The sequence below is a fragment of the Gymnoscopelus braueri genome (genome assembly GCF_963280865.1).
Source record: "Gymnoscopelus braueri genome assembly, chromosome: 21".
NCBI lineage: Eukaryota > Metazoa > Chordata > Actinopteri > Myctophiformes > Myctophidae > Gymnoscopelus > Gymnoscopelus braueri.
Genome location: NC_137623.1, coordinates 9,553,719 through 9,565,484, shown reverse-complemented (window position 1 = coordinate 9,565,484; position 11,766 = coordinate 9,553,719). Strand labels below are relative to the sequence as shown.

Genomic DNA, 11,766 nt, shown 5'->3' with positions numbered 1-11,766 from the left:
TATTTAAAGGTCGGTTTTCAGCATAAATCCACCAGTCTCACGGTCCTGTGGGGGTTTTTTTTAGGCTCAAAAAGAATCTGGAGCATATCCATGAACACACTAAAAAAAAAAAAACAACGGCCGGGGAATGTAAATAATCCATAGATTCGAAACAGTTGAGACAATTAAAAGCAACAATGGTTTCAAGCCATCTGTGTGCTTGCCTCTGTCCCATTAAGACTGGCAGAATATAGATTATTTTCTCCATCGGGTTTCTATATAAGAAAAAGCGATGGCGGCGTGTTTCTTTCTTTCTTTTTTTTCTCTCTCTCTCACAGAAAAAGCCTCAGCGTTATTTCCTGGTCCTCTGTGCGTGTGGGGGAGGGAGAGGCAGAGGCTGGCCGCCTGGCTGCCATTGCCACACGGGGTGGGAGAGAGGGGGCGGCCGGGGGTCCCTGAGCGAGTTCAGGGAGTAAGCGGGGCACAGATCCCCGTCGCTGCCGACCACGAGCGACGGCGGAGACGGGAAATTCGCCATGAAGCTGAACGCTTTCTTCGCCGGCGACGCCGCCGCTGCTGCTACACCAATGCCGACGACCGCGCGTTTGCGTTTACTAGTCCCGGATAAATCCTGATCGGTGGATCCCTCCTCGGAGCGAGAAAAGGAGCCCTTGTTGTTGTGATCGACCTTATTACTGGACGCGTTGTGTTTCGCTGATGTTTGGGTCCGCGGAATTCCGCTTTTCTTCCCGAGCACCAGAGTCCTGTAGTTTTTCCTGACCCTCGCGCCGTTTTTGTAGTCTCCCTGCTCGGGCCAAGGAGCGTCTTGAGTGGTCCTGCATTCCTGAGAGGGAGAGGGGGCCCCGGGGGGCCCGCGTGGGACCGCAGCAGCACCGTCCTCAATGGCTTTAGTAGTAGTTGTGTTGTTGTTGAAGGCTTGTTTGATGTCACCGCCGGGGTACACCGCCGGGCCATTGTTTTTCTCCGCGGCCACTTTGCATGGGAACACGGAGGTTTGGTACGAATACTCGTACCCGTCGTGGCTCGAGTCCTCCACTTTGATTTTCACATTTTGAAAGTTGAAGGGGGATGTTTTGCCCGCTAGTGCTGCCCTGTCGGTGGTCACGGGGGGCTCCTCGGCTTCAGTCTTTATGGTTTTGAGCGGGGAGGGTGACTTTTTTAGGTTGATGGTGGTTTTCACGTCGCTTTTCAGATGTGCAGCCTGCAGTGAGAGCTGGTTGTTGTCGGTGCTTTTGCAGGGCTTGGTGTCCTTGTCGTGGGCACAGTGTGAGCTCAGTGCTGAGGGACATTTGTTCGGATGCCCCTGCGTCCTGCGCGGAGGAAACGTTTGATTCCAGGTTGTGCGCTGTGTAAAGTGGGCTATATCCACAGGCTTGACTCTCTTTGGATCGCTGTGCCCTTCTGAAAAATATTCCCCCTTCGACTCAGAGAAAAAGCTCTCCCGAACATCGATCAAACTAAATTTTGGGGGCTGCAGTGGCCCCATAATATCCTTTCTAATGTCGCTGCTAAAGTCACATTTTGGACCCTTTTCCTGTCTACTGGGGTCCAGTAGTCCCAGAGAGCCCTGTGTCCTCTGCTGCTGCTGCTGTTGGTGGCTGTAGTGAAAAGTAGGTTGTAGTACCAGAGGCGCTTTAGTGTTGACACTTTTGGTGAGGTTGGTGGTGGTGGTGACCCGGGCTCGCCTGAACCGAATGCTCTGAACCGAGACGCGGCTGGACACCGAACTGGAGTCCGAGTGAGACGAGCTCTCCTCCTCCGAGCTGACCTCGGAGCTCTCGGACGGACTGTCATCCTCCTCCTCCTCCTCCTCCTCTTCATCGGAGCTCCCGGAGTTGCTGCTCGTGGAGAAACTAGAACCGAAATCCGAATCGTTGTTGGCCCGGTCGGAGTAAGTGCTGGACTCCGTGTCGCTGCTGTAGCTCTCGAGGAAAGCGGTGGGCCGGTGGTGGTGATTGGGTCTGATGGGATCCTGCAGGTAAAAATCGTGAGCCAGGTGAAAAGTGCCCAAAGTCCCGTTGCCGGACGACTTGGCCTTGCTGCAGCATTTGGGGTGCACGACTAGCACCGGGGGGTGGTGTGAACTGTGTCTGCTGCTGCCGCTGCGGCCGCCGCCCCCCCCGTCGCGCCTCCTCTTCCTCCTGTGAGTGTGAAGTAGGTCGCTGCTGGATGCGCCGATGGACTGCGCCGCTATGGCGGAGCTGTGCAGCACGGGCTGCCGGTGGTGGTGCGGCGGCGGCGGCGCCGCGCTCCGGAAAAACGAGTGTCTCTGGCTCAGCGTCAGGCGGTTCCCGGTTGTCTGAGGCGTTTCATAGTTTTTAAAGGGTTTGCATTTGGACCTGGGCGCCGGATTGCCGTCCCGGCCGCGGGATTTGCTGTAAAATTGAGGTAGTTTGGAGGAGTCGGGCGGCCCGCCCGGCGGGACGACCTCTCTCCTCCTCGCGGGTTTGTTTTGGAGTGACAGGCTCGGTGGGACGCTGTGCAAACTGAGCCAAACTTTCTCCTGTCGCCACAGCCCGGCGTCGTCATGTGCGTCCGGGCCGCCGGGCCCCTGGCGTGCGTCCTGTCCCGGGGGAGCCGGCTTCACCTTTCTTTTGTTGGATTTCAACACGCGCTCCGTCTTGCAGGAGAAATACAGAGCCTCGACGTCCTCGCGCGATATGAGCGTGCACTTGGCGGCGTGGAAAGCGATCGAGTGTATTGCTTTGAGCCTCCTCAGCTCCTCCAGGTCACAGTGGTGCTTCTTCACGTTCAGGTGGTCCATGCGCTTGTGCACGGTGGTCCGGGGGATGTTCTTCAGGAGGTCGGTGAAGACCTGAGACAAGGCAAACATTTGCTTGCCTTTGATGAGCAGGTACCCCAGTTTCACTCCCTGCATCTCCTCGAAACCACACTCCAGGTCCCCCATGTTTGGCTGATCTGCAGTGTGTTAATCCATGTATTATTTTTGCGATATTATTGTCCTCTGCCAAACGAGAAGGGAATCGCCTGGTGAATTTCAAGGGGCTTGTAACTCAAGGCATCCTGGTGATGATGCGTCCTCACTGCTGCGTCATCAAATTGCAAACTTTGACATAATAAGAGTTTAAATGGAGCCGGCGGCGGTGTTTTAATGCGTTGGATGAGCCGACGGCATCCAGTCTCCATGCCCTCGGCCCCGGTCTGATGGCATGGTGGAGGAATGCGACGGGGATGGATGTTGTCCACCAAAGACCGGATTCTCTGCTCTCTCTACCTGCCTGCCTCTGCCGGCTCCACTCCCCTCTGGTCGAGAGCAGTACGAGGGGTAGGTGTACGAGAGAGAGAGAGAGAGAGAGAGAGAGAGAGAGAGAGAGAGAGAGAGAGAGAGAGAGAGAGAGAGAGAGAGAGAGAGAGATAGAGAGAGAGAGAGAGAGAGAGAGAGAGAGAGAGAGCAACTAACAGTGCGGAGGGAGGGAGGGGGAGAGAGAGAGAGAGAGAGGGAGAGAGAGAATAAGAGCTAAAATGCAGCTGGTATTCGTGCTGCTGGTTAAGCCACAAATAAAATGACAAGGGGAGGTGCGCCCAGAGCCCAGAGACACCTTCATCAATTAATGTTCCCGTAGTCGACGCTGATTGGACGGCGCTGACAGGTGATGCAATAAAAATGGATATTCAAAACCCTCCCCGACCCCCCCCCCCCCTTCCACTGCCCCGTTTGCACCCCTCTCTCTCTCTCTCTCCCATATATAACATTCTATATCCGCAACCACCGCTGCTTAAGAAGAGAATATAGCCTATGACAAGTTCATAACGTGATAGCAAAAGAGCTATACTATGCCGTTTCTAAAGTGGACAAAGTGGTGCGGGCCTGTATGGCCGTGGTTCTCAAACTGTTTAATTTCAAGGACCACCATAACTCTGATCCATTTGTACACTCTCAGAGTTACAGATATAGGGTCCATTTGGGACCCCCTCATGGTACACTGAGGGTCCCTGGACCCCACTTAGAGAACCACATGCTGCATGCATGGCATGACGGCTCGAACTCACTGGGTCCACATCGAAATACACAATATACCCATTCCCAATCCAACTAATTAAGCTAAATGTGTGTTTAACCTAAGCCTATTCACGTTGACTATTTTACATGATCTGCTGTGGCGCAGTTCACTTTAATTGACAAGATTTTCCAACTGAACAACCCGTTTGCCAGTTGCTCTGTTGCCGTGCGGCCAAGTCACAATTCATTGTCTTTTGTTTGCTACTATATATATATATAAGAACCTTTTCCTCCATAAGATTGTCATGGTCCATATGCCTGACCTATTTTACGCCTGGTATTTGTTCACACGTATTTCATAGACCTACTCATTGTACGACTGAGGAACAATGAGGAACAATGTGTTTTAAATGTTTTTCATTTCCTCCCCCGAGAACTTTCTTCTTGACCATTTCTAGTGTTTTTGTGCGCGTGCTCGTGGTTGGGCATGTGCGTGTTTATATATATATATATATATATATATATATATATATATATATATATATATATATATATATGTGTGTGTGTGTGTGTGTGTGTGTGTGTGTGTGTGTGTGTGTGTGTGTGTGTGTGTGTGTGTGTGTGTGTGTGTTTGTGTGTGTGTTCTATAGCTACATTAAAATATGTGCTAATATACGCACGCGTGTACGTGCAACAGCGATTGTCCATGCAGGCTCATAGACACACACATACACACGTATAGATTTGTGATGTTATCATAATTGTGTCGATGGCCCCATCATGTAAAACGCCGGCTACACACTGCAGCACCGTGGCCGGTTTTCACGACGGTAAAACACAACGTGACGACCGATTAGACAGACAGGGGAAGCTCGTGTTTTTTTTCACGTGCTGTGAAAAATGCACCGTCAGGGGCTGCTATTCACATAGGACAACATCCCAATACAGACGGCTGCAGCTTTCTCTCTTTTTTAAGTCATATTTTAACTTGTTTAGTTGTTGTCAAGATTGTTCATTGGTTTGAAGACACGTATATATAGGTTGTTTTTTGTTGTTTCCTATTTACTTTTTAGGCTGCAGACACACTCATTCATTTCATTGCAACGTGAAATGATTGCTTGTGATTGCAAAGAACTAATTACAGTAGGGAATTTGAGGTTTACATGTGGTTACAGGCATTTGCCACCTTTGTAGCCAAGGCAACACACTTTACATCCATTTACGCACGGCACGGCACGGCACGGCACGGCACACACACACACACACACACACACACACACACACACACACACACACACACACACACACACACACACACACACACACACACACACACACACACACACACACACACACACACACACACACACGCACGCACGCACGCACGCACTCACGCAGGCAGGCACACACGCATGCACGCACACACACACACACACACACACACACACACACACACACACACACACACACACACACACACACACACACACACACACACGCACGCACGCACGCACGCACTCACGCAGGCAGGCACACACGCATGCACGCGCACACACACACACACACACACACACACACACACACACACACACACACACACACACACACACACACACACACACACACACACACACACACACACACACACACACACACACATATAGGCGGTCCATACGTGTGGTAAAGTGTGTATGTGTGCAGGCCTGCTTACATTCACACGTTACCACACGTGCGTGTATGTACACGTTTTATGCACGCACACATACGGCACGCACACATACGGCACGCAGCGACGCACAAAACGCAAGCTCACAGGCGACAGATTGATATGAATGAATCAGAACTTGAGCCAAAGAAACCCACAATGATCTGAAGATAATGTAACTATATGCAGGTAGATCATAGTTATTGTTGGAACTACTTGAGTCAAGTATACATATATACTCCATGGTCAAATATTAGTCAACTTAAGTATAAGTGAAAATTGCTTGGTTAAATTTGTAGGCCTATTATAGGCATAGCCTACTTGCTTAAAAAAGTATTCAAAAGTAGCCTACAAATTATATTTTATTATTAATATCAGGGCTATGTAGAATCTAAGATTTTCCAGAAAATTTTAAAAAATAAAACATATCAATAATAACAGATCTACAATCTCACAACGCCATATCTTGATGAGCTTGCAGATCGGCGATATTCACTATATTTGTTATAGGGTTTAAGTGGTTAATTATTTTTCTCTTTCTCCAGAAATGTAGTGGAGTCAAAAAGTAGGCTATAGGTCTGAAATGTTTACTGGAGTGAAAGTCATATCCAAAAATATGCTTGGGCTATTATAGCTGATATTAAAATCAAGTAGGCCTACTTAGTAGCCTACTGTCCACCACAGCTTATAGCCTACGTAATGTTCTTTGTTGTGCGTTGTGTTGTGCTGTGAGTCCCGTCTGCTGTTTACACAGCACTGATTGAGCTGCATTGGGCTCATTAAAAGCTCTTATAGGTTCATTTTGACGATACTTTGCATAGATATTGCATAGCAATTTTGTTTGTGTACATGGCTGGTATATACCCCCCCCCCCCCCCTCCCCCAAGTCTCGTATAATGCTGTATCATTAATTGGGTAAAGTGGTGGTAGGCCTACCCATTGGATTACTTTAGCCAGGAATGGGATCAGAAACACTGCACGCGCATGACGTATACGCAAAAACAATGGGGGAAAATAAGCAGAGCCGTATTTTTCACTTGAAATGAACTACCCAAACATTTAACGTGAAGGATCTCTAATGTCTGTCTGTCTGTCTGTCTGTCTGTCTGTCTGTCTGTCTGTCTGTCTGTCTGTCTGTCTGTCTGTCTGTCTGTCTGTCTGTCTGTCTGTCTGTCTGTCTGTCTGTCTGTCTGTCTGTCTGTCTGTCTGTCTGTGTGTCTCTCTCTCTCTCTCTCTCTCTCTCTCTCTCTCTCTCTCTCTCTCTCTCTCTCTCTCTCTCTCTCTCTCTCTCTCTCTCACACACACGCACACACACACACGCGCACGCACGCACGCACACACACACACGCACGCATGCATGCACGCATGCACACACAATGTGTATGGATATACCACACTCCTTGTTGCATAGCAAACCGAATTGTTATTACAATGTTATTACAGCCTTTATGCTGATTTAAAGGGATACTTCACTTTAGGGCCGGGGACACATTTAAAAAATATATTAAAAATAAATGAAAAAAGTTATGGAAAATTCATGGCCCCCTCACGCATTAGAGTGTCCTACTAATGTGTGAGGGGGCCATGAATTTTCCATAACTTTTTTCATTTATTTTTAATATTTTTTTTAAATGTGTCCCCGGCCCGAAAGTGAAGTATCCCTTTAATGATCAATTTATAGGCTAGTCCAAGAATCAAGAGGGGTTTCATTCACTCACTCGTGGCCTACAGGTAGCATACAAACAGCGAAATGTTAATCTAATTAAAAGTGTACAGTCATGAGAGCTGCGTGGTGAAGTGCGTGTGTAACACGTGCACTCCATGGCCCACACCACCACAACAGTCTGTTATGCATCTTGTATGTTTATTAGGCCCCTACCACTTAAAGCACAAGATTGTTTACATAGCTACGCTCATTCGGGGGGAAATAGGTGCACTGCAGAGCCAACACCAAGAGATCAGCTATGTGTGTGGAGAGCGAGAAAAGGGCATGGATGTGTGTGTGTGGCGTGCGTGTGTGGACCCGCGTACGTGCGTGTATTATTTGTGTGCGTCGTGGTCTCGTATCGCATATAATATATAAAGCGACTGCCTGTGGTGTAAAGTAACTAAGTACATTTACTCAAGTACTGTACTTAAGTACAATTTTGAGGTTGTTTTTTTAAATATATGTTTTACTTTTCTGGAGTATATTTTCTATACTTTTCTACTCCACTATGGCCTACATCTCAGGAGCAAATATTATACTTTTACTCCACTACAATTATTTGAAAACTTGAGTAGCCTAGTTACTTTGTAGAACTTGATTATTATTACAAAACATACATTACCCACTTCAGCCCTATACATTTCTGCCATTTGAAATTAGCCGATCAAACTTGTGAAATGGGACACTCTGCATAATGAGTACTACTTTCTACTTTTGGTAGTTTAAGTACATGATGATACCAATACTTTTGTACTTTTACTCAGTAGTTTTACATTGCAGTATTGATATTGTACTTAAGTAAAACATGTGAGTATTTTCCCCACCACTGGCGACTGCTTTGCACTGCTACCTCCACTAAAGGAAATCTTCAATTTTCCTCGCTTTGATTGCAACAAAAACATCGCTTGTCAACTTGTTGATATGGCAGCTAGGGCCATGGTGCGTGCACGCACGCACACACACACACACACACACACACACACACACACACACACACACACACACACACACACACACACACACACACACACACACACACACACACACACACACGGACGATTTCTAAACTGCAGCGAGGACAAGTGAAGCCTGATTTATGTAGTATAGCCTAGTAGTCCTAACAGAACAGAACAGATCTCTAAAAGCTGTCAACGCTTCACCTCGTGACGCCCATGTGAGCTTCTAGATCTGTTCTTTTCGGCAAGCGACACCCCCGTGTCGATGGACTATAAATTAAGCTAGGAGAGGATGGACAGCTGCCCCCAGTCAGCAGCTTTTTGAGGCTCGAATCCCCGGGGGAATAGTGATCCGAAAGTGATAATAGTAGGCCAGTGTTGCCAAATTGTGCGAGAGAAATAAGCAACCAGGTCTATGTAAACAAGCCCAAAAGAAGCGACCACTGGCTATTTGAAAATAGCCGATCTACAAGCTCACAACACGTCGCAATGCGACGCGTTGTGAGCTTGAATCTAGATCTGCTATTTTCAAAGAAAAATCTTGGCGAAAATGTAGGAATATATCAAAATCCACAAAATCTTGGGGGTCAGGGTCTGGTCTCTCGCACAACATATTTTCAGAAGGTTGGGTCTATATTCATTTGGGGGCCCTTAACATGAAAATGTTTGAGAACCACTGGTTTATACAACATGAAACAAGCCCAAATAAGCACAACTACACTTTAGAAACAAGCCCAAATAAGCAACTACACTTTAGGAAAAAAACACAACCCGCATTTACATGCAACTTTACAGAATAACAAGCCCCAAATAGCTTATAATAAGAGGACATGGCAACACTGTAGTAGGCTACTCACATACTATAGTCACATACGCCATGCCCGGCCAAAGAAGAAGAGCCTGCACGGGGAAAGACAAGACAAGACAAAGCTTGCTTGATCCCGTCTTGTTGCACGCATAGACACATTTCTCTTTTTTTGTCACAGATTATATAATTCCCAAAGTAGGCCTACATTCATGTTTTTATTGTTTCACTTACCCTGCATTAGGTTTGACTATATAATATGTGGCCCTATACCTTCTGAAAATATTATGTGCCAGAGACCCCCATAATATACAAGATTTTGTGGATTTGAAAATATTCCTAAATTTTCACTTTTCCCCCAAGATTTTCTTTGAAAATTGCAGATGTACAAGCTCACAACACAGCTTGTAGATCGGCTATTTTCAAAATGCCAATGTGTTAGATGTCACATATCCCTGCTTAAATGTCCCGTATCACTCCATTGCAATACCTTGTTCATGTATGGTTAGTCTCTCATGCAGTAAATTGCCAATAAAAATTGTATGCACCTCATATCAGTAAAGGAATATGCAGAAATCATTTCAGTCATTTATTACTGTTTGTGGAAATACATTGTTGCCCCACAGGACTCTGTGCTGGATTTTTAAGAAATCACAGTCTACTATAATATACAAAGTCAAATATAAAAAAATAATGATATCGAGGATAGCTAATTAGCTTAATGGCTTAATGACTAATGACTTACTTTGCTGTTTACTCTCTGTCTCTCCCTCTCCCTGTCTCCCTCCCTCCCTCCCTCCCTCTCTCTCTCTCTCTCTCTCTCTCTTGCTCCCGTGCGCGCACGCAAACATACACACACACACACACACACACACACACACACACACACACACACACACACACACACACACACACACACACACACACACACACACACACACACACACACACACACACACACACACACACACACACACACATAGTATTCTAAATTTGATGGATTATGCTATTTTTATTTTATGTAGCCTATGTCATGTAATTATTTATTTTGGCACTAATTGAATTAAAACCACAATTCTCATGTTATTTATACGTTGTCTTTAAATACAATTACGCAAAAACGCAACAGCCTCTTGTAATTCTATGAAACTTGTAATGAACATAGGCTTTTTCTTTTCTTTTTTTTTCTCACAACCGACATTCACCAATTAATTTATATAGAGAACACGTGGTCCATTTGAAAATTTCGCTAGAGAATTTCAACAAGTAGCTATAAGCAAACAAACAAGAAATCCTAAACAGAAAAAGTCCTCAGAATAGCTACCAAAAATAAATAAATAGAAATGAATCCCAACGTTTTAGATGTTATGCTGCCTGTCACACTGAAGAACTTTGTCCATCCATACTATCTAACAGTGAGGTTCAGACTGACAATTACCCCATAGTGACCCATGATTATTCTCTCTGAATTACAGCTTTGCGTGACTACAGCTATCCCAAGGTTTGAATTAAGGACCGCCACTATCACATTACTAAACAGCCCAAACACGTTATTACAACGTACGCGAGACACAACAATTTACATTCTATAGATAGCCTATATATTATGTCGTCCTTGTTTTTCCATTCCAAACGCCCAGAGATAAGATATCGGGATGGCGGTGATGAAACATAGGGTCCATTCACAGCAGCGGCCAACTGCCTGCTTTTCATCCGCCTGAGAGCAGCCTGGCCTGGGGGAGACGTGGCCGGCCGGCCGGGAGAGTGAGGAGGAATCCTCCCCGCAGCCTGCAGTTGAACATGTGTGTAAAGCAGTAGCCTAGTTCTCAAACTTTTTCGTGCCAAGGACCCCCAAATTGATACCGGACCCCCGTCTGAAAATGTTTTATCGGGTGAAGAGTTGCGTGTTAAAAATTGCAAAATTATTCAAACTCAAAAATATCAGACACGCTCACAGCGCAGCACGAAGTGACGCACTGTGAGCTATCTGCTATTTTTGAATAGCCTTATGGTTAAAGTGGTTAAAATGATTGTGATGTTGTGATTAACACATTTTGCTGGGGACACCCTGAACCCCCTCAAGGACCCCTAGCTGGGGACCCCCGGACCCCACTTTGAGAACCAATGGTGTAAAAAGTAACCAAGTACATACATTTACACAATGACATAGTCTGTATTTTGCTATTGATACTTTTGCTCAAGTAAAAATGTGAGTAGGCTACTTTTTCCACCACTGATCACAGACGCACTGAAACCTCGTATCTCCAAATGTCAACTTCGTATGTTTTTTTTCGTAAATGAATGCCCTACTTCTTCATCATACAAGAATGTTGTAGGCCTACTCGCACAGTGAAAATAGCACAAAGGCTATCTACAAAGTTGGGACTCAGGATGCAACACTTTGTGAGCTTGAAGATCAGCTATTTTTTTTGTCCTTAAATAATAATAATAACAAGGAACGTGGACATAGGAGGTTTTCACTTGACAGCGACGAACATTCATCATTCCCACGGCTCCCGCCAGATGTACAGTGTATGTTCACGTGCACTGAGCAGAGATTTACCATGCAGTGCGAGGTTTGAATGAAGAGATGACAGTAAAGTGAGCGAACGTAGGTATAGGACATAACAC

General features: G+C 46.1%; 1 protein-coding gene across 1 annotated transcript in view; it reads right to left on the bottom strand.

Annotated features, from left to right (window-relative positions):
* The window catches only part of skida1 (SKI/DACH domain containing 1), a 6,375-nt gene extending 3,157 nt beyond the window's left edge, over nt 1–3,218 (bottom strand). The window contains exon 1 of the mRNA XM_080417360.1: nt 1–3,218. This exon is cut by the window's left edge and continues 3,157 nt beyond it. Coding sequence (XP_080273486.1) covers nt 332–2,908 — 2,577 coding nt within the window. The 5' untranslated portion in view covers nt 2,909–3,218 and the 3' untranslated portion in view covers nt 1–331.
* Nucleotides 3,219–11,766: the final 8,548 nt, after the last annotated feature.